The sequence below is a fragment of the Globicephala melas genome, chromosome 14 (genome assembly GCF_963455315.2).
Source record: "Globicephala melas chromosome 14, mGloMel1.2, whole genome shotgun sequence".
Classification (NCBI taxonomy): domain Eukaryota; kingdom Metazoa; phylum Chordata; class Mammalia; order Artiodactyla; family Delphinidae; genus Globicephala; species Globicephala melas.
In genome coordinates, this window is record NC_083327.1 from 33000419 (window position 1) to 33024511 (window position 24093).

The following is a 24093-nucleotide window of genomic DNA, read 5'->3' on the forward strand; positions in this document are numbered from 1 at the left end:
TTGTAGAATTTATCTCTGAGATTGTCTGGTCCTGGACTTTGTTTGTCTGTCTTTTACTGATTCAGTTTTATCACTGGTAATCAATCAGTCTGTTCGTATTTTCTATTCTTTCTGGTTCATTCAAATCCCCATTTCCACATTGATTTTCTGTTTAGTTTTTCTAACCATTGTTGAAATTGGGACGTTGACGTTTCCGACCATTAATATAGAATCATCGATTTCTTCCTTCAGTTTTGTCAGTTTTTACTTCATATATTTTGGGGTCCTGTTTTTAGATGCTTATATGATTATAATTGATATATTATCTTTATGGATTGACCCTTTTATAAATATTCTATGTTCTTTCTTTCATGTAACAATTTTTTACTTAGACTCCATTTTGTTTTATATTAGTGTGGTCACTCTTTTGGTGACTGTTTGCATGGAATATATTTCTCAGCCTTTCACTTTCAACCTGTTTGTGTCTTTGGATCTATACTGAGTCTTTTGTGGAGAGCATATAGTTGGATCCTGTATTTTGCTTTTTTTTTTTTTGCGGTACACGGACCTCTCACTGTTGCGGCCTCTCCCGTTGCGGAGCACAGGCTCCGGACGTGCAGGCTCAGCAGCCACGGCTCACGGGCCCAACCGCTCCGCGGCATGTGGGATCTTCCCAGACCGGGGCACGAACCCGTGTCCCCTGCATCGGCAGGCGGACTCTCAACCACGGTGCCACCAGGGAAGCCCCCTGTATTTTGTTTTAAATCCATTGCCTTTTAATTAGAGAATTTGATCCATCTATATTTAATGTAATTAATGATAAGGAAGGACTTACTTCTGCCATTTTGCTATTTGTTTTCTGTATGTGTTATATGTTATTTTTTCCTCTTGTTCCTCTATTGGTACCTTATTTTGCGTTTTAAATTGATTTTTGTAGTGTACTATTTTGATACCCTTCTGTTTTCTTTAACTGTATACCTTCTGCTTAATTTCTTAGTGGTTATTATAGGACTTATGCTTAACATCTTAATTTATGGCCGTATAGTTTGAATTAACACCAATTTAATTTCAATTGTATGCAAAATCTTTACTTCTATATAGCTCTGCCCCTCTACATTGTTATTGTCACAACTGCATCTTGATATATGCATACCTATTAGCATACATTTATCATTATTGTTTCATGCATTTGTCTTTTAAGTAATATATGAAAAAAAGGAATTACAAATCAGAAATGAAAATAATGTGGGTTTTTATATTTACCTGTGTAGCAATATCTTCCTGTGTTCTTAATTTTTCCCTATGACTTCAATTTACTCTCTGGTGTCCTTTCATTGCAACCTAAATGATGCCCTTTCACATTTCTTTTATGGCAGGTCTACTGGCAACAAACTCCCTTAGCTTTTGTTTACCTGAAAATGTCTTAATTTCACCTTCATTTTTGTTTTTTAAATAAATTTATTTATTTATTTACTTTTGGCTGAATTGGGTCTTCGTTGCTGCATACAGACTTTCTTTAGTTGCAGCGAGTGGGGGCTACTCTTCATCATGGTGTGCGGGCTTCTTATTGTGGTGGCTTCTCTTGTTGCGGAGCACGGGCTGTAGGCGTGCGGGCTTCAGTAGTTGTGGCTGGCGGGCTCTAGAGTGCAGGCTCAGTAGTTGTGGCACACAGGCTTAGCCGCTTCACGGCATGTGGGATCTTCCCGGACCAGGGCTTGGACCAGGGCTCGAACCCGTGTCCCCTGCACTGGCAGGCGGACTCCCAACCACTGCGCCAGCAGGGAAGCCCCTCACCTTCATTTTTGAAGGAAGATTTTGCCAGATGTAGAATTCTTGGTGGATAATGTTTTCTTTTAACACTTTAAATACCCACTGCATTCTGGTTTTCATGATTTCTGATGAGAATTGGCATTTTATTGAATATTTCTGTATATGACTTCTCTCTTACTGCTTTAAAGATTTTCTCTTTATCTTTGTCTTTCTACAGTTTGATTATAATGTGTCTTCCTCTGGACCACTTTTAGTTTATTCTTCTTGGAACTCATTGAGTTTCTTATATGATATTTTTTATTAAATTTGAGAACTTGGCCATTATTTCTTCAAACATACTTTCTGCCCCTTTTTCTCTTTCCTGTCCTCCTGGGAAGACTATAGCGCATTTTTTTAGTCCACGTGATGGTGTTTCATCATCCTTTAGGCTCTGTTCATTTTTCCTCATTTATTTTTTTTCTGCTCTTCAGACTGAATAATTTCAATTGACTGATCTTCAGTCAAAAATAATTGATTGTTTCTTCCACCTGCTCAAATCTACTATTAAACCCTACTGGTGAATTTTTCATTTCTGTTACTGTAATTTTTGCTATATAACTTTTATTTGGTTTCTTTTTCATAATTTCTCTTTCTTTATTGATGTTCTCTATTTGGTGAGACTTTTTCTGATGGTGTGTTTTGGTTCTCTGTATATAGTTTTATTACTTTGATCATATTTAGAACAGTTGATTTAAGTTTTTACCAGTAGGTCTGATGTCTGGTTTCTGTCAGGGACAGTTCCTGTAAATGCGCTGTACATTCTTGTTTCTTTCCATACCTCATAATTTTTTACTGAAAAATGGACATTTTGAATATTATAATGTAGCCACCCTATAAGTCAGATTCTACCCCCAACCCAGGATTTGTTGTTATTGTCTATTGTGGTTGTTGTTTGTTTGCTTAGTGACCTTGCTGAAATAATTTTGTAAAGTCTGTATTCTTTGTTATGTGGAGCCACTGAAGTGTGAGGTTTTTAGATTAGTGGTCTTCTGTTGATTTTATTAAGATTTCCTTATGGGGCTTCCCTGGTGGTGCAGTGGTTGAGAGTCCGCCTGCTGATGCAGGGGACACGGGTTCGTGCCCCGGTCCGGGAAGATCCCACATGCCGCAGAGCGGCTGGGTCCGTGAGCCATGGCTGCTGAGCCTGCGCATCCGGAGCCTGTGCTCCGCAACGGGAGAGGCCACAACAGTGAGAGGCCCGCGTACCGCAAAAAAGAAAAAAAGATTTCCTTAAACTCCTGGAACAAAATAACAGAAAACAAAACCTCTCTCCATCTTTATAGTTTGTTTGTATATTGAGACACTCCCTCACTGTTTAGCCAGGCAGTTTACAATTCTTCCCTTCTTCCCTTTCTGCTTGCATAAAGACTGAAGTCCAGCCAGAGGTAAATGCTTAGAGTCTTCTCAGGTCTTTTCTGAGCATACATCCAGCCATAGACACTTATGTGGCTTTCTAGATTTCCTTGAATATGTGCTGAGGATTTTCATAACCCTAATTGTCCCAAGTATCTCTTTTCCGAGTCTCTTCTATCCCTTCTATCCCAGGCATTTTAGCTTGTTTATCTCTTGCCCCTGCTGTTTTCTCTTGCTCAGGAAATAGTGGCTAACATATTTGCCTTCAAATGCTTATGAAAAAAACACCCATGAAGGAACTTCAGCCCTGGGGAAGCTCCTATGTAGGCAAAACAAAGGCAAATCCTTGAGCTGATCCTTCACGGAATCATCACACAGGTGAAAACACAGAACTATGTTCTTTGAGAATAGGCCCATAATGAGCCCTATGGTATGCACAACCTGCATCAGGAATGCAGGCTGCCATCTTCAAGGCTACTGCAGAGTTGGGGAGTGGAGGGTAGTAGTAACAGGGTAAATTGATATGTCACAGACCTCTCTTACCAAAATTCTGTAGTTTTTCTTGTCATAAAGCATTCCCTTGGTTGTTGTGAGTTTTTTATTAGATTCCAGAGTTACTAAAAAATTGATTTCTAAAAACTGACAGTTTTTGCCAGCTTATTCATTGCTTCTACAGCTGCTTTTTCTCTACCATGGTAGAGTTGAGTGGTTGCAAATGTATTGCCCACAAAGCCAAAAATATTTACTATTTGGTTTTTAAGAGTCATTTTGCTGACCTCTGTTCTGGAAATCTGTATACAAAATTTGCATAAAGATATTTGATTAGTGAATGCATGAATGGATACATTGGTGGATGAATGGATGGAGAGCAATAAAAATATTTTACATTTATATTTTAACATGAGGTTATTAAATGTAGATATCTGCATGCATCTTGTTAAACATCATATAACAACTTGCAATGTACTCTCTTAGAAAAGCATGGTAATTTATTGATCATCATTGGAGTTGCCATTTTTACTTATAGGAGACTATTCCATACAAGAATGGTGGTAGCCAATTAAAATCAAAACATGCCAATTGAAAACATATATTAGTACTGAGAAAACATTCTTATTATCATAAGCTGTTTTTTTTTTTTTTTCAAGTTCACATCATTCATTGTGTTCTCAATCTATCCAGGGGTATTGCTTGTTTGATCAGTGGGATAAGTCATAATCAGATAGTTACAGTGAGTTGATTACTTATTTGTTAAAGAAATATCCATCTTCTTGGTATTGCTGTGTATGATAATGTCCTTTTATCCTTAATCTCCCTTTTGGAACCATGATTCTTCACTTTGCCTTCTCTTGAGCTTCCCAGGGCAAGATGTTGAGATCTTTTTTTTTTTTTTTTTCACATATTAAGGTATAACTCTATCGTTGTAAGGAGCTGGCTCATCCCCCTCAAAGGAACTTCAGCAGCATCCTTGCCCCTGCCCTTCATGCTGCCCATTCATTAGCCTTCTACTTCGAATCAACTTTGTAGCACCTACCTGATCTCTACTCTCTGTAAACTAATTGCTCTGTTATTATTATTTAATGCTTTCACTGTGAAGGCAGTGATAGGATACAAAGAGCAGGTACATAAGGCTCAGAAAGTAGAAAGAAATAAATGATTCCATGGGAAAATATAAACTGCTCAGTTTTAATCTCCATAACTTTAATATGATGTCATTATTGGAACCATATGTCTTTTTCATTTGGCCCATATGAATGCTATTAAAAAAGGTAATTTTTGTCAACCCTATCTTCATTAAGGAAAAATTAAGAGTCATTAACAATATAACTATAAATTCATAAAATATAAATACTTTATAGTTAAGGATATTGTTACCCATAAACAACTGGAGTTCCGGCTGGTTGCCACAAACAAATTTTAAAAGATTTCTGGTCATAAGGGTAAATTCCAAACCAGACTGGGTCTAACTGAATATCCATTTCTGTTTTCCCACATAAATGATTTGAGGGCCACTGTTTCATAGGTCCTGATATTCACCAGAATGTTCTAAAACAAGACAGAGTCATGTTTCTCAAAAATGTACTCTCTAGTGATATTTTCCCTCTGGTAATTAATGAAGCAAAGTAGCCATGTAAATAATACAGGATTCTATAAAATAGATAAAAACCTTAAATTCATCATTAGATTGGAAGCTCCGTAAGGGCTGGGATTTTTAGGTATTGTTTTGTTTTGTTCTTCATTGTTGTATACCTGGAGCCTAAAAAAGTGCTCGTACATAATAAGATTTTGATATATATTTGAATAAATAAATAAATTAGTTATTAGTCCTATTGTAATAGTAGGGGATATTTTATACATATCATAGAAAATTAATTTACATCTTAATATCCCTAATCTTCTGAAATCACAAGAAGACAATGATAGTTCAAGGGTTATCACATGAAAAAGACAATTTAGATAAGGGCTTTAGATAAAGGCTGAGGGACATATAAATTATACACTTAAAAGTATAAAGTTTTATTATATTTAAATAAAATATTTTGATCCCCTTAACCTTAAAACATATTTTACTTTTTCAGAACTTCGTTTTGGGTTTATTCTGTGCCTAATTCCAGTCTAATACACATAAAAATATATGAGTTATTGCGCTCCTTAAAACTGGGGTTGACAGTAGAAATGCTGACAAATCCTTATTACAGATGCCAGTGGACTGAAGTGCCTTTACCTCTAGCAAATGCTGATGTGGAGATTTAAGACTATGTGAGAAATCAGGAAAGTTGCCCAGGAGAGTTTTATCACATTATTCATTGAACTCAGTATGTGGCACAATAATTCCTTCTGGTACCATTTTTCTTATCTTACACAAGGTTATTATTTATCCTTGTGCTGTGTGAAACAGAGAAAGAGAGTCTAAAGGAGAGTCATAACTCGATGTAAACTATCTTGTGACACAGTGTAGCTGGAGATAGGGATCACAGCTGGAAAAGTGTGTCTTACTTCTCAGAATTGAATATGGGAAGAATGATATTAAACATTGTAGAGATCCGTAAATACTAAAAAGATGCACTCAGTAACATATCTTTTTCCTAGTGATATGAAACCCTGTTTAAAATATACATCTAAATAGACTTTTTCATCTCAGGAGGACCAACAAATTTATTTGCCTATGACAGAAGTTTCCTTATTAGCTGATAGGTGAAGGAAATCAAATTAATAGGTACGATGGTTCCTACAAAAAGCTGGATTAGTGAGATTTAAATAGTGTAATAATTTTTGGAATTTTTGCTCTGCTTTTGTATCTTGTGCACATACATCCTTCACATTCCTTATACAATTTTAGGTAATCACTGACGTTCATCATATTTTTCTCCAGTGTTCCAGTGAGTTTGTATGAAAGGTGTATCATAAATATTTCAGAACAAAAATTTTAAGGAGAGAGAGACAATGATGACTTAGTGCAAATGGGGGAGAAACATTTTTTAGACACTCATATGTTGTTACCTAAATCTGTTGGGCTTAAAATATGCTATTTTTACAAATGCTTTTTTTTTTCCTATTTATTTATTTATTTGGTCACACTGTGGGGCATCCAAGATCTTCGTTCCCTGACCAGGTATCAAAACTGTGCCCCCTGCAGTGGAAGCACAGAGTCCTAACCATTGGACCACCAGGGAATTCCTTTTTTTTAACCAATTCTTGAAGTATTTTTATGTTAAAAACCTGTGCTCTTACTTGGAAAAGAGATAATTTATCATGTAGAAAATGAATATTTTGGATTATGTATTTACTTCTATTCTACAGTGTTGTTTTTTTTTTTTTTTCTTTTGCGGTACGCGGGCCTCTCACTGTTGTGGCCTCTCCAGTTGTGGAGCACAGGCTCTGGACGTGCAGGCTCAGCGGCCATGGCTCACGGGCCCAGCCGCTCCGCAGCATGTGGGATCTTCCCGGACCGGGGCACAAACCCATGTCCCCTGCATCAGCAGGCGGACTCTCAACCACTGCGCCACCAGGGAAGCCCCTACAGTGTTGTTTTGATTGCACTGTTCAATTAGTAAATGTATTACCATTTTGCATGCAGTGTATTACTGGCTAATCCCAGTTGATTGAAAAAATTATAAAGCCATACAATGCATGTTAAGTTGTCTAATGAGCTCTGTGTAATTATGCATTTGTATGGAGTTTGGAAACTATTACTAGGGACCATTTAATGTGGGAAGTATAGTATAAAAGTAAGTGATCCAGTAGTCTAACCACCTAGGTTGTATGCTGGCTGTTGACCTTAAGCAAAATACTTAGCACCCCTGCCCTCAGTTTCTTCATCTGTAAAATAGAAATAATAATATCATTGAACTCACATGCTTGTAATGAGGAATAAATAAGTTAATCCAAGGAAAGCACTCAGAGCAGGGCTGGGCAGTAAGTAGATGCTTGGAAAATGTTAGATAGTGCTATTACTTAGTGTATGGAACTTGAAAAATGGTCAACCTTTGTGACTTCTAAGTAAAAATAAAATACACATCCATTTACTTATAAATCAGAAATTGGCTGAAACCAAAGTATGAAGTTGATAGAATAAATTATTGTAACAAAATGCTTCTTTTGATCCCCATTCCACCAGCCAGAAATTCTCTAGCTGTACCCTTCTCTTCAGGGGAGCATGATATATTCTTTTCAAGTCCCTAACCCCCTGCCTGTGGGTGAGGAACCTGAGGATTTGTTACCACCATCCCCAAACCCCATAGGGTAACTTGGCTGTCATAAATTTTTCCTCCAAGTTCCCTTGGCTTCCCCAGTTGACCATAGCAGTCTGTTTCCATTCAGTTCACTACAGCAGTCATTTTATTGGCAAGCCTCCTATGTACCTGGTGATGTTGGGTGCTTTTGATGCACATTTAAGGACGTATCTTGTCATATAAATGGCTCGAGTCTAGTTCAGAAGATATACATGTAAACCAGCCCTCTCTACTCAATATGGTAAATATTATGGTAAAAGTATTCAAAAGTTTTTGTGGGACAGTCAGAGAAAGAGACCTGAATATGCCTGAATTGTGAATACCCAGCACAAGAAAGCTGTTTAGCTGCAGGTTTCCTCCTCTTCCAAGGTAACAAGGGCATTTAAATTGTGATCCATGGAAATGTGTTATCTAACTTGAAAGATTAGAAGTCCAGGAAGAGTCCAGGAAGAGTCCAGGAAGAGAGGAAAATGAGTATAATATCCCCAAGGGTGGAAGAGGACTACATCTGTCACATTTGTAGTACTCTGTGTATCCCTGGGGAATACATTTTATATGTGATCATATATTACATAAAAATTAGACAGGATTTTAACTGTCCTTTTTACCTTATGGTAAGCCCAAATATCTAGCTTTGAATTTAGTTACAGATTAATTTCTGATTCCTATGTGTTTTACCTAATTTCATTTAAAAATGCAGCATATATGGATTTTCCATAAATTATCTTATGGTATAGAAAATGATAGAAGATTGTGGGAAAAGTATGTATCTTGGAATTTAGAAAACCTGAGTTCACATCTCTTCTTGGCCTCTTCTTAGGGGTTCTTTATTATCTCTTCTTAGCTGTGTGACCTGCGAAAATTATTTAACCTCTTTGAAAAATGACAACTGTAAAATTTTCCTAATAAAACTCAATTGAATCATATGAAAAGATGCTCAACATCATCTTTCCTTAGAGAATTGTGAATTAAGGAAACTATGAAAAATCACTACATACCTATCAGAATGAACAAAATCCAGAAAACTGACACCACCAAATGCTGATGAGGATGTGGAACAACAGGAACTCTCATTCATTGCTGGTGGGAATGCCAGTGGTACAGCCACTTTGGCAGTTTCTTACAACACTAAATGGACTCTTATATGATCTAACAATAGAATGCATTGCTATTTATCCAAATGAGCTGAAACATATCCATACAAAAACCTGCACATGGATGTTTATAGCAGCTTTATTCATAATTGACAAAACTTGGAAACAACCAAGTTGTCTTTCAGTAGGTGAATGGATAAGGAAACTGTGCTATATTCAGACAATGGGATATTGTTCAGCACTAAAAAGAAATTAGCTATCAAGCCATAAAAAGGCATGGAGGAAACATAAATGTATATTACCAGGTGAAAGAAGCCAATCTGAAAAGGCTACGTGCTGTATGAATCCAACTATATGACATTCTGGAAAAGAAAAAACTCTAGACACAATAAAAAAGATTAGTGGTTGCCAAGGATTCGAGGGGAGGGAGGGAGGAATAGGTAAAGCACAGAGGATTTTTAGGGCAGTGAAACTCTTCCGTATGATACTTAACAGTGGTGAGCTACATGTCATTATATATTTGACAAATCCCATAGAAAGTACCACCCTAAGGTAAACTATGGACTTTGAATGATAGTGATGTGTCATTGTAGATTCATCAAAAATAGCAAATGTATCACTCTGGTGGGGGAAGTTGAAAACGGGGAAGCTAGGCACGTGTGGCGGCAGGCGGTATATGGGAACACTCTGAACTTTGCACTCAATTTTGCTGTAAACCTAAAACTGCTATAGAAATAAAGTCTATTAAAAATCCATTGAAAATTATTGTATCTAAAATAATGAAATGATAATTAAAAAGTTATCTGCCAGGTACCTTTTGTTTAATTCTCCAAACAACTTTAAAAGCATTGGTAAATCAACTTAGAGATGAGATAATTGAGTCAGAAAATTAACCAATTTATCATTTATTTAATTAATATTTTCTTTGCCCCTACTATATGCCAAGCATTGTGTTAGGCATTGGAGATACTATTATGAATCAATGTGGCTGTTATATTCCAGGGAAGTGGGACAATCAAAAAGAATGTAAACCAACAAATAAAAATTTGAAGATAAATTAATTATTATGAGAAAATAAAGTGTTGAGGTAGAGAATAACAGGATTCTCTTTACATAAGGAACCCAGGAAAGTTTTCACATTTCATTTGAGCCTTAAAGGAAGCAAGGAAGCTCACCAATGTTTAAGGGCATTATAGACAGATAGAACAATATGTTAAAAGGCTCTGAGGCAGAAAATAGCAAGATATTTGAAGAACTGCAAGAAAACAGGATATTTAGAATTTAAAGAGAAGATGAGGTCAGGGAGGAAAGGTACAGTATAAACCTTTATGATGAATATTTTATTTATTTACCACACGTTTCTTGAACATCAACTAGTTGCCAGTCATTTAGTTAGGCACTGAAATATATTAATGGACATAATCTCTAATGTCTCCACACTCAAGAGTTTATATTCCAGTAGGGGAAGAAAGAAACACACATACCCCAATAAATAAATACACATACATACGTACATACACACGTGCATACATACATGCATACATACTTCAGATTGTGCTATGAGGAAAATAAAGCAAGGTAAAACAATAGAGAGTAACTTAGAAGGGAGAGGTAGTTTACATATAGTGTGTTTTTTCTGAAGAGGTGATATTTGAGCAGAGACCTGAATGATGAGAATGAAACAGCCATGTGAAGATCTTAGGAAAGATCCTCCCAGTCAGAAAAGGAGAGAAAAGAAGGCGATGCAAAGACCTCGGGTCAGGAATGAGCTTGGCAAGTTTGAGGACAAGACCAGTGTTCCTGGACATGATGAGAGAGGGGAATGAGAAGCTAAGGTTAGAGAGGAAAGCGGGCAGGGCCTAGAAGGCCAGCGTAAGCAGTTTTGTTTTTATTCTAGTGTCAGTTAAAAGGCACTGATAGGCTGTAAGCAGGTACATGATAAAATCATTTACTTTTCACAAGATCTCTGTGATTTTCTGTGGAGAGTGGACTGTGGGGACATATAAATGGAAAAGAGAGGTAAGAGGCTACTATAGGAATCCAGATGATAAATAAAAATTGCATGAACCACAGTGGCAGCAGGGATGGTGGGAAGAAATTGATGAGTTCAAAATACGTTTTGGGGCTTCCCTGGTGGCACAGTGGTTAAGAATCCGCCTGCCAACACAGGGGACATGGGTTCGAGCCCTGGTCTGGGAAGATCCCACATGCCGTGGAGCAGCTAAGCCCATGCGCCCCAACTACTGAAGCCTGTGCTCTAGAGCCCACGAGCCACAACTACTGAGCCCGTGTGCCACAACTACTGAAGCCCGTGTGCAGTAGAGCCCATGCTCTGCAACAAGAGAAGCCACTGCAATGAAAAGCCCGTGCACTGCAACGAAGAGTAGCTCCCGCTCACCACAACCAGAGAAGAGCCCATGCACAGCAATGAAGACCCAATGCAGCCAAAAAATAAAATAAAATAAAATAATAAAATAAATTTATTTAAAAAAAATACGTTTTGACAGAAGAATTTGTACGATTTCCAAAGGTTAGAACAGAGAGTGAGAGTGACTCCCTAGCTTTTGAGTTGATCACTTTTGTGAGTGCTGGAACCATTTATCAAGATGAAAACACATGGTAGAACAACAGGTTTCAGGGGTCATGAGAAGGAATTTGTTATTCTAAATGCATTGGCAGTCTAGGGATGGTTTGAAGTGGTGACGGTGATATAATTCAATGTATACTCTAAGAAGATCATTTTTGTTGCTCTGTAGTGAATGAGCAAAAAGAAAGGGAAGCAAGGATGATGCCTCAGTGACTGGCTTGAGTAACTGGAAACTTTCCATTTTCTGAAAGCAGAGAGAACTGAAAAGGTGTACAAGTACAAAGAAGAATTCAGTTTGGGAATTAAGGGATATGAGATGTCTATGAAGGACTAAGTGGTGCTGACAAGTGCTGCTGGAGATGTGTGCCCAAGACTTACTTGGAGAGGTCTGGGTCAGATATATAAATTTTGGAGTCATCAGCATAAAGATGTTATTGAATTTGATGTGTATGGGTAAGATCATTTAGGGATGTATTTTAAGAAAAGAAGGGGAGAGGGGCCATAACCAAGTCTTAAGAGTCATCGGCATTTAGAATAAGGTAGAAAAGAAACAACAACAAAGTGTCCTGAGAAGCAGGTTATTGGAACAAGTACATATACTTTGAAATTAATTCTATATAAGGAGACAGATTGATTATTAAGGGGAGAGAAAATGACTCAGTTAATTAGGTCTTGGAGCAAGTGAAAGGTGATGGGGATGTGCTTTGTATCTTTCTTTTTGTCCCTCCAGATTCATTCTTTACTCTTCTTCACTCTCTCAGGAGGGTGACCTGTGCGAATCACATTAATAGACTGCTGTACTCTCTGGTTTTGACTAATGACTGATTGGTTTTGACTAATGGGAAGCCCCAGAAGGAGATCAAAGGGAGGGAAGACAGCAAGGTCATGGTTTCTATCCTCATGGATCCCTCCTGTAGTTGCCTTATACTGCTTATATTTCTCAACTGAATATCACTATTCTGCTCAAAGTGGCATCCTGTGTTGGGACCCTGACTGATAAAAGAATCAGGACGTAAGTGTAGAGATTGGTCCAATAAGCACAGGGCCAATTCCTCCATAGCAGTAGACAAAGGAAAGAGAAAATGAGCACAGATAAATGGTTCTGGTGGGTTTTGTGGTCTGAAGGTAAAGGTATCACATGTGATTGCTTTTAATTTCTTGCTGAGGTAATTAACTGAGTATTAGAGTGGGAAGCTGTAAGTATAAAGAAAAATGGATAAAATGTTCATCTCATAGAGTTGGAAATGGATACTACCATAAAATGTTTAAGGATATTAATTTTAGGTGTAAACAATTAGCAGTGTTCTACTCTTCAGGAGTAGGCATGGGAAAGACAAAAAGTTTCCGTAAGGCATGGTTTTGTAAAGCCGAATACCCCAGCACAAGACGGGCAAAGGGCATGAGAATGCATGTAGTATAGAAATTATACTAGTGGACCAAGGGATGTCGGGCTGACAGTGAAGTGAGGAAGGGGTTGATAGATAATGGCAAAATGTGGAGGTCACTGTGTTAGAGGTCTTTATGGAACTGAAGAATTGTAGGCATGGGTGTGATTGAACTATGAGTTGGATTAATGGGCTGTTAGAAATCCTGATTCAGAGGTATATCATTTTCTGAGAAATGCAGAGTGCAGTTTTGATCATGGGGGAGAGGGAGGCTAAATGAGAGAAGGATTTGGCAATGAGGAGGTAAAAGGATTGAGTGTGACCATGCTGATCCAAATGGATTTTGAATACAATAGAGAAGGTTGATAAGATTTGGAAGAGAGAAAAATTGTCATCCAGTTGCTAAAAATTAGAAAAATAAAGGCTTCTCTTCACACTTATCCCACAGATCTTAGTAAATCTTCTGATTCAAATTTCATTGGATAACAGCAATTGTAAAGAGAGAGCCGGGTGTAGGAGGGTGGCATGAACCTCAGAGAAGCAAAGATTATCTCAGGAGGCAGGGGAAGAAATGGTCTGGGGCCACAATGAGGGGCAAGGGAAGGCACCAAATGTGCTTCTGTCCCTGAGGGGTGTGGGGGTGACACTGAAGAGAGTCTCTGGGACAGAGGATATAGTTCAGTAAGGCAGGAATGAAAAGGACATTCCAAAAATTGCATGAAGATGTGGAACAAGGTGCTGACCTTTGAGCAGGACTTCTTTCCCACAGTGGAACATCAGAAGAGCAGGAAACTGATCAAGCTAGAGTGTGCATGAAACAGTAGGGTTAGGCCAGGTCAAAGGATATGGGAAGAAAGATGGAATTAGCCTTGTTTCTGAGATGAGTATGGGTGAGCTGACACATTGCTGTTTGTCCAAAACTCCTTTAGGTATTATGGCCCTCATGAGATGACTGTTTTCCTGGGGTTGGGAGGAGGGTGATTGCATTGCTAGATGGACTGGCATGGCAGCCTCCTAAGCTTTTTCACTTTGCATTGTCTTTCTCTAAGAGAGAAGCTTCCAGAGGTTTTGCCCATTGTCAAATAGTAAGTAGTAGAGCCAATTGCACCCTGGTTTAGTTACAGGACAGTCTGTCACACCATGCTTCACCCACTCCCAATAAAATATGCTAATACATGGATTCTCTTACCCCTTAGTTAAACATATAATCTTGAATAGGGCCTTGCAGAGCCTTACAAGCAAGGTTCCTCACTTGGCTCTTCATCCTTACCTTGTTCAACTAGTTCCCTCACATACTGGATGTGACTTCAATCATATTGATGGCTGTTGTCCTCGTCCCTAGGCGCTCTAGTATCATATTGATCTCAGGCTTTTTACTGCTGTGGCCTTGTCCTGACATGCTCTTCTTTCAGATTTTCAAATGGCTAGACTCCTTCTCATCTTTTAGGTTCTAGTGCATGTTTCATCTCCTCAGAAAAGGTTTCCAGACATATTACTCAATTCTGTCTTATCTTCTCTTATCTTGCCAAGTACCTTGATGTCATTCAATATCTTATTGCCCTAGTTTATGTTTTTATACAATTTATCAGCATCAGAAGTAATGTGTTCTGGTCGTTTAGGCATTTATTATTGTTTTCTTCCCCTATATCATGAACTTCATTTCTCAGGGATTTCTCATTTATATAGAGGAGGGCTGGCTCATAGTAGGCTCCATTAAATCTTGTTGGATGAATGCATAAGCACTTGATAAACATTAGTTTCTTCTATATTCTAAAGTAAGCTACTACTTTTTGTCTTATAATTATAGTAGTTGTAATTTTCATGGTTCTTAGAACAAAATGAGATCATGTATATAAAAGTCCCTAATTCAGTTCTAAGCACATGATAGGCAATTAGGTAATGACTTTTTTTCATTCTTTTATCAATAAACCTCACTGAAACAGCACACCAGAAATTAATTATATGGTATAATTCAGATTGGGGTATTGTAATCATAGTGAAATTATGTCTTAGTATTATACATTGTATAGTATATATCTCATTATATATTATTTATTATATGTGATATAAGATGTGGTATAAGATATATATCATTTTTATTATATAGTTGTGGCGAAGTTATATTTAAATATTCTCTTGTGAGACCCAAGTATTCCCAAAGTAATCTGCCTTATTAGTGTTTCAAACTATATTAATTACAATTAGAAGAAAATAAAATTGACTGTTCTAAATTAAAGTGAAATTTTCTATCTTGTAAGAAACTTATAATTGTGATAGTAAGTTTCATGATTAACTGACACTTCCTACCTTCATGTTCGCTGTTTCCAGGAAGAACCCTATGTCCTGTTTAAGAAGTCTGACAAACCTCTTTATGGAAATGATCGATTTGAGGGCTATTGCATTGACCTCCTCAGAGAGCTATCTACAATCCTTGGCTTTACATATGAAATTAGACTTGTGGAGGATGGGAAATATGGAGCCCAGGATGATGCCAATGGACAATGGAATGGAATGGTCCGTGAACTAATTGATCATGTAAGTCCCTTTTCTCATTATTTATTAACTTCGGAAGATTTCTAATAGATTTACTTTTTTTTTTTTTTTTTTTTTGATGGTCAGGGGTTAATAATGTCAGAGAACAGTAATGTATTTTAAGTAGTTTTTTTTTTCAATAATGTTATTAAAAGTATATATTATTTCTGACAAATACACAGGATATAAGGGATGTATATAGTTCTATTAGAAACAAATGTCTGTCTTAAATTAACTAGTAGTTAGTGATTTAATATCTTGAAGTATTTGGTCCTAATTTATAAAATGGAATGTGTTTTTTTTTTATTTAACATCTTTATTGCAGTATAATTTAATTGCTTTACAATGTTGTATTAGTTTCTGCTGTACAGCAAAGTGAATCAGCTATACATATACATATATCCCCATATCCCATCCCTCTTGCATCTCTCTCCCACCCTCCTATCCCACCCCTCTAAGTGGTCACAAAGCACCACTGCTGCTGCTTCCTACTAGCTATCTGTTTTACATTTGGTAGTGTATATATGTCAGTGCTACTCTCTCACTTCGTACCAGCTTACCCTTCCCCCTCCCCGTGTCCTCAAGTCCATTCTCTATATCAGCGTCTTTATTCCTGTCCTGCCTCTGGGTTTGTCAGAACCATTTTTTTTTTTTTTTTTGTAGATTCCATATATATGTGTTAGCATACAGTATTTGTTTTTCTCTTTCTGACTTACTTCACTCTGTATGACAGACTCTAGGTCCATCCACCTACTACAAGTAACTCAGTTTTGTTTCATTTCTTTTTATAACTAATATTCCATTGTATTTATGTGCCACATCTTCTTTATCCATTCATCTGTTGATGGATACTTAGGTTGCTTCCACGTCCTACCTATTGTAAATAGTGCTGCAATGAACATTGTGGTACATGACTCTTTTTGAATTATGGTTTTCTCAGGGTATATGCCCAGTGGTGGGATTGCTGGGTCATATGATAGCTCTATTTTTAGTATTTTAAGGAACCTCCATACTGTTCTCCATAGTGGCTGTATCAATTTCCATTCCCCACAACGGTGCAAGAGGGTTCCCTTTTCTCCACAACCTCTCCAGCATTTATTGTTTGTAGATTTTTTGATGATGGCCATTCTGACTGGTGTGAGGTGATACCGCAATGCAGTATTGATTTGCATTTCTCTAATGATTAGTGTTGTTGAGCATCCTTTCACGTGTGTGTTGGCAATCTGTATATCTTCTTTGGAGAAATGTCTATTAAGGTCTTCTGCCCATTTTTGGATTGGGTTGTTCGTTTTTTAAATATCAAGCTGCATGAGCTCTTTATATATTTTGGAGATTAATCCTTGGTCCGTTGATTCATTTGCAAATATTTTCTCCCATTCTGAGGGCTGTCTTTGGTCTTGTTTATGGTTTCCTTTGCTGTGCAAAAGCTTTGACGTTTCATTAGGTCCCATTTGTTTATTTTTGTTTTTAGTTCCATTACTCTAGGAGGTGGATCAAAAATGATCTTGCTGTGATTTATGTCAAAGAGTGTTCTTCCTATGTTCTCCTCTAAGAGTTTTATACTGTCCGGTCGTACATTTAAGTCTCGAATGCATTTTGAGTTTATTTTTGTGTATGGTATTAGGGAGTGTTCTAATTTCATTCTTTTACATGTAGCTGTCCAGTTTTCCCAGCACCACTTATTGAAGAGACTGTCTTTTCTCCATTGTATATACTTGCCTCCTTTGTCATAGATTAGCTGGTCATAAGTGTGTGGGTTAACCTCTGCGCTTTCTATCTTGTTCCATTGATCTATGTTTCTGTTTTTGTGCCAGTACCGTATTGTCTTGATTACTGTAGCTTTGTAGTATAGTCTGAAGTCAGGGAGTCTGATTCCTCCAGCTCCATTTTTTTCCCTCAAGACTGCTTTGGCTATTCGGGGTCTTTTGTGTCTCCATACAAATTTTAAGTTTTTTTGTTCTAGTTCCGTAAAAAATGCCATTGGTAATTTGATAGGGATTGCATTGAATCTGTAGATTGCTTTAGGTAGTATAGTCATTTTCATAATATTGATTCTTCCAATCCAAGAACATGGTATATCTCTGCATCTTTTGGTATCATCTTTAATTTCTCTCATCAGTGTCTTATAGTTTTATGCATACAGGTCTTTTGTCTCCCTAGGTAGCTTTATTCCTAGGTATTTTATTCTTTTTGTTGCAGTGGTAAATGGGAGTGTTTCCTTAATTTCTCTTTCAGATTTTTCCTCATTAGTGTATAGGAATGCAAGAGATTTCTGTGCATTAATTTTATATCCTGCAACTTTACCAAATTCATTGATTAGCTCTAGTAGTTTTCTGGTGGCATCTTTAGGATTCTCTATGTATAGTATCATATCATCTGCAAACAGTGACAGTTTTACTTCTTCTTTTCCAATTTGTATTCCTTTTATTTCTTTTTCTTCTCTGATTGCTGTGGCTAGGACTTCCAAAACTATGTTGAATAACAGTGGTGAGAGTGGACATCCTTGTCTTTTTCCTGATCTTAGAGGAAATGGTTTCAGTTTTTCGCCATTGAGAATGATGTTTGCTGTGGGTTTGTCATATATGGCCTTTATTATGTTGAGGTAGGTTCCCTCTATGCCCACTTTCTGGAGAGTTTTTATCATAAATGGGTGTTGAATTTTGTCAAAAGGTTTTTCTGCATCTATTGAGATGATCATATGGTGTTTATTCTTCAGTTTGTTAATATGGTGTATCACGTTGATTAATTTACGTATATTGAAGAATCCTTGCATCCCTGGGAAAAATCCCACTTGATCATGGTGTATGATCCTTTTAATGTATTGTTGGATTCTGTTTGCTAGTATTTTGTTGAGGATTTTTGCATCTATATTCATCAGTGATATTGGTCTTTAATTTTCTTTTTTTGTAGTATCTTTGTCTGGTTTTGGTATCAGGGTGATGGTGGCCTCATAGAATGAGTTTGGGAGTGTTCCTTTCTCTATAATTTTTTGGAAGAGTTTGAGAAGGATCGGTTTTATCTCTTCTCTAAATGTTTGATACAATTCACCTGTGAAGCCATCTGGTCCTGGATTTTTGTTTGTTGAAGATTTTTTTTTTTTTTTTTTTTTTGCAGTATGCGGGCCTCTCACTGTTGTGGCCTCTCCCGTTGCAGAGCACAGGCTCTGGATGCGCAGGCTCAGTGGCCATGGCTCACGGGCCCAGCCGCTCCACAGCATGTGGGATCTTCCCAGACCAGGGCACGAACCCGTGTCCCCTGCATCAGCAGGCGGACTCTCAACCACTGCGCCACCAGGGAAGACTTTTAATCACAGTTTCAATTTCATTACTTGTGATTGGTCTGTTCATATTTTCTATATCTTCCTGGTTCAGTCTTGGAAAGTTATACCTTTCTAAGAATTTGTCCATTTCTTCCAGGTTGTCCGTTTTATTGGCATAGAGTTGCTTGTGGTAGTCTCTTAGTATACTTTGTATTTCTGTGATGTCTATTATAACTTCTCCTCTTTCATTTCTAATTTTACCGATTTGAGTCCTCTCCCTCTTTTTCTTGATGAGTCTGGCCAGTGGTTTATCAATTTTGTTTATCTTCTCAAAGAACCAGCTTTTAGTTTTATTGATCTTTGCTATCGTTTTCTTTGTTTCTGTTTCAGTTATTTCTGCTCTGATCTTTATGATTTCTTTCCTTCTGCTAACTTTGGGTTTTGTTTGTTCTTCTTTGTCTAGTTCTTTTAGGTGTAAGGTTAGATTGTTTATTTGATATTTTTCTTGCTTGTTGTGGTAGGCTTGTATAGCTATAAACTTCCCTCTTATAACTGGTTTTGCTGTATCCCATAGGTTTTGGATCGTGGTGTTTTCATTGTCATTTGTCTCTAGGTGTTTTTTGATTTCCTCTTTGATTTCTTCAGTGATCTCTTGGTTATTAAGTAAGGTAGTGTTTAGCCTCCATGTGTTTGTGTTTTTTACATTTTTTCCCCTGTAATTCATTTCTAATCTCATAGCATTGTGGTCAGAAAAGATGCTTGATATGATTTCAGTTTTCTTAAATTTACTGAGGCTTGATTTGTGACCCAAGATGTGATCTTCTTAAATAATTCTGAAAGCTTTCCACTTATCTCCATCTCCACAGTCACATAGATTAAATTCCCAATATGAGAATCTTCCCCTTTTAATCTGTTATCTAACTATATCATTCAACTAAAGTCTTGTTTCAGGAAGAGAAATCTGATCATGCCCCTCTTTTGCATAAAGTCTTTCAATAGTTTTCGTTGTCCTAAGGATATAGGACCAACTGTATAATATATTTACAAGCCCTTCTACGTTTGGTTATTGTTTCTCTCCTATGGAAATCTTTCTGACCCTTCAAATAGACTCTCAGACCTTCTCCACCCTGCTTTCTCTGTTGGGAGGTTCCCTTACATAGAGTAAAGCAACAGGGCTTCCCAGTCAGTGTTCCAAGGGAGAGAGGAGAGTAAGGTTAGAATATTTATTTTCCTCCTCATTCCCTGAGATGTCGTCTTGAGCTGGCTTGTGCCCCCTCACTGAATGTCACAGTTTCTCATAATAGTGCCTGCTCTACACAAATGTCTCTCCTGCTCTCAGTTCCAGTTTACACCCTACATAGCTTTCTTTAATTCTGATCTTAGGGGTGGTTACCGCTTAGCTGCTAAAAGCCTTGGGTTCCTGCACCATTCCTTAAAATTTCCATTCACCAATGGTTCTCAAAGTATATTCCATAGACCTGCAACATCAGTATCACTTTCAAACTTGTTAGAAATGCAAATTTTCAGGTCCTACTCTAGACCTACCAGGTCTGAAACTCTGCAGTGAAACCTGGCAATCTATTTTAACAAGGCTTACTGATGAGATTCTGATGTTCCCTGAAGTTTGAGAATCATAAGTCCTTTTGTGAGTAAACCCTGCTCAGGTATCTTCATTTGAGTGTGCACCTGTTTTCTGTTGAGACCCTGACTGGTGAAGCTTTTTATATTTTCACTTATCCTGCTCTCTCCAGCCACATCCAGGTGGACTTTATTCAGTCTTGTTCTCCTTTGCCTCCTGTCTAGTTTTCTGTCCCCAGCACTCTAAACCCCAGTCCAGCTCACCTCGTCTAAATTGCTTTTGCTTAGTTTCAAAAACACTTCCCCCGTGAGGCTTCTCCATCCCACCGCAGGAAGCCCACCTGCTATGAGCTTCCACATCGTTCTTATTACATAACACCATCACACTTTATTTTAATTACCAGCTTAATATCTACTCTATTTACTTGCATCTAAGTAGTATAATAGTTATAATATCAAGCAAGGCTATTTCAGTTGCAAGTGTAAGAAACACGGCTAAATATAGCTTACACAAACATATTTTTTTAAAAGCCCCACATTACAAAAAACATCCAACAGTGATTTTCACTTCAAGTACATTGGATCCAGGGTCTTAAAGTAGGCCATTGTATGCGTTGGCCTCTCTTTCACTGCCTTGTTATCTCTTGGCTTTGCTCTCTTTATAGATTTTATTCTTAAACACTTTCTTTCCACATGGTGACAAAGGAGGCTCAAGTTGGCACTAGGCCAGCGGCTTTCAACTAGGGGCAATTTTTTCTCCAGGAGACATTTGGCAATGTTGGGAGACATTTTTATTGTCACAACTTAAGGAGGTGGGAGAGATGTTGCTACTGCCATCAAGGGGTAGAGGCTAGAGATGCTAGTCTCTAAATAATGTACAAGATAGCCCCTCACAACAAAAAATTACTTGCCTCAAATATCAATAGTGTTGAAGTTTAGAAACTCTAATCTAGGTTTATCTGTTTCTTAGAGTCCTCCTTCTGAAAGAGATAGTGGTCTCCTTTTGCCAAAGTGTCAGCAAAATCTATTGCAGAGTGTTGGGGGGAGGTGGGAGGGGTGTCCGCTGGGCCAGCTTTGGACCATGTGCCAATCTGGGAACTAATCCATAAGGCTGGGGTAGAGGAGGTGGTTATTGGAATGGCCACACTTGGATCATATGTCGACATCTGGAACTGTGGGACAGAATCGGCCACATCTGAATTATGGTACTTATAATTTTTATGTGAACTTGGGGGCAGAGGCAAGCAATATTTATTTTAAACCAGCTATATGCCAATCCATTTTCTAGATGTTCTAGGTTTTACTTGGTTAAGTAGAAGGGGAATAACCATCAAGAGGCTGAATTTATTCAGGTGTTGTGATGGGGAAATATAATTAAAAATAAGATCTTCGTCCAATCCAGAAAACTTCTCCACAAAGCTAGAAGAAAAAGAAAATTTTATTATTGAATAAGCATTACACTAGAATGTGATGTACACTATAGGCAATTTGCTAAGAGATTGCAAAGACAGAAGTATCACCCTTTTATGTAGCCAAGCAGACACAACGCATTACATACGTGTTTTCAAGATAAGCAATAACTAGTCCTCAAGAAATCTTGAAAGTACTATTTATCACACGTAGTTCATATTAAATTTATTTGGTTATTGAGGTGACCATCTGTGTTAGATAATTGGCTTTATACAGTAGAAAAATAAGCTTCTCATATCTTTATGACAGCAGGTAGATTTTAGGCACTTGCCCACCAAAGTTAGCTCCTACCCTCCCACAGAAATTTGGAGTTAGGGTGCACTCTTCCTTGGTGATTCCTTTTCAAAGACATACCTCCCAGGTCCTTGAGAAAGGCATCCCCTGGTGGGAAACCTGGCAAGAGGCGTAACTAACTTTTAAAGATTTATATACATTTCAAAAAGAGAGAGAGAAAGCACTTAAAATTATAAGTTTTCTTAAGTAAATGTTCTAAGAAAAGGGGAGGGGTCTCTGATTATTTTCAATAGAGAGAATTGAGTCTCATGTTTAATTTGAATTTGTCCTTACAGTTGCAGGTCTAATTATTTTAGTAATAACTGTTTTTAACACCTTCTTCTCTCTCCTTCCTTCTTGAGAGGACCCTCAATGTATAGGGTTTGACAAGATCTCTCAAATTCATTTTAATCTAACCAGGGACAGTTATTGGTGGTACGATATGAAGGTAGCACCTCAGAAAGTTATTAGGAGAAAGTGGCTCCCTGAGGCATTGTTAGTCCTTGGAAAATGACAAGACTTTCCCCTAAAAACACCTTCCTCCCCCATCATTTCCACAACAGGGCTGCATAACATGTGTACTAGTAAGTACTTGGTGAGACAGTTGTGGGTTCAAGTCTTAATTCTTTTACTATGTAGCTTTATGCCTTGGGCACTTTGCTTTAAACTCTTTAAGCCTTAGTTTTCTCAAAAATAAAATAATGTCATATTAATAATTAGGAATTATATATATATATATATATATATACACACACACACACACATATGTTTCCTAATGCGGTGTCTGACAAATAATAGATAATCAACAAATGGAGACATAATAAGTTTGAACTAATAAGTTCAAAGTTTTTGTCTTCTTACTTATCCTATATTTCTACTATAGTGTTTATGAGTATTCTTGTTGAAGACAAAAAGTATATTTAGACAGTATTACAATGATAAAGATGTAGGGATTATAGTTGCTATTGATATTAATTTTATATTGAATTATAGTAAAATCAGTGTTAAGTTTTTTGTGTTTTTTTTTTACATCTTTATTGGAGTATAATTGCTTTACAATGGTGTGTTAGTTTCTGCTTTATAACAAAGTGAATCAGTTATACATATACATATGTTCCCATATCTCTTCTCTCTTGTATCTCCCTCCCTCCCACCCTCCCTATCCCACCCCTCCAGCGGTGACAAAGCACCCGAGCCGACATCCCTGTGCCATGCGGCTGCTTCCCACTAGCTATCTACCTTATGTTCGTTAGTGTGTATATGTCCATGCCTCTCTCTCGCCCTGTAACAAAAAATTTTTTTGAGCCATCAAACTGATTAAACTCTTTATCAGGACACTATTTTACTGTATCAGTTCACTGCATCCACAGTCTTCTGTATTAAGGTATATACATGGTAGCGTTCATTTGCTTCAAATATACTGAAAATAACTAGGGGACACAAATAACAGGATTGCAGCAAGTGTTCAGCATTCAAGAATATTTATGGAAAGAATGACACAAATGGTCTACAGTGTGCCACACAAATGTGAAACTCAAGCATCTTGCTCCTTAGAGAATATGTGACATATTTTCCAGATGCTTTTCTTCTTATGTTGTCTTCCAGGGGCCTCAGTGAAAGTGTCTATTCATGCTCCAAGGAAAGAAATAAGGAGTGACATAGTTTCCTCAGAAAATTAAAAGCATCATAACTTTTTGTGTAATATTTTATGAAATATTTGATCGAGTTTTTCACTCTTAAAAGCAAGTTTAGCTATTAAACCTGACATAGAAGTGATGAGTACACAGAAACTTGCTAATGCAACCATTGTATTAAGTTGGACATACATTTACTTGTAGCTTTGGGCTATGTATTCCTTATGGCTAATAACTCATTTGTGGGCTCATGAGACAACTGTTTTTTGTTATTCGTAAATCCAACTAGAGTCATTCATAAGCATGAGGGGAAACACCTAAGCTGCAATAAGCTAGCAGCACATATTATTATGGGACTCCTTGAAGGAGACAAGGGCTGTTGCATTACTTTGCAGTCTTTGGTGATG

At 37.4% G+C, this 24093-nt stretch overlaps 1 protein-coding gene across 5 annotated transcripts in view; it reads left to right on the forward strand.

The window, feature by feature from the left end:
* Positions 1–24093, forward strand: part of GRIK2 (glutamate ionotropic receptor kainate type subunit 2) — a 641457-nt gene that overhangs the window by 444983 nt on the left and 172381 nt on the right. For all 5 annotated transcript variants that reach the window (XR_009558840.1, XM_060283847.1, XM_060283851.1 and 2 more), the window contains one exon: positions 15269–15475. Coding sequence is in view for 4 of the 5 variants with exons in the window: in XM_060283847.1 (XP_060139830.1) it covers positions 15269–15475 (207 nt within the window). In the remaining variant the exon portion in view is untranslated. The remainder of the gene's footprint in view (positions 1–15268; positions 15476–24093) is intronic.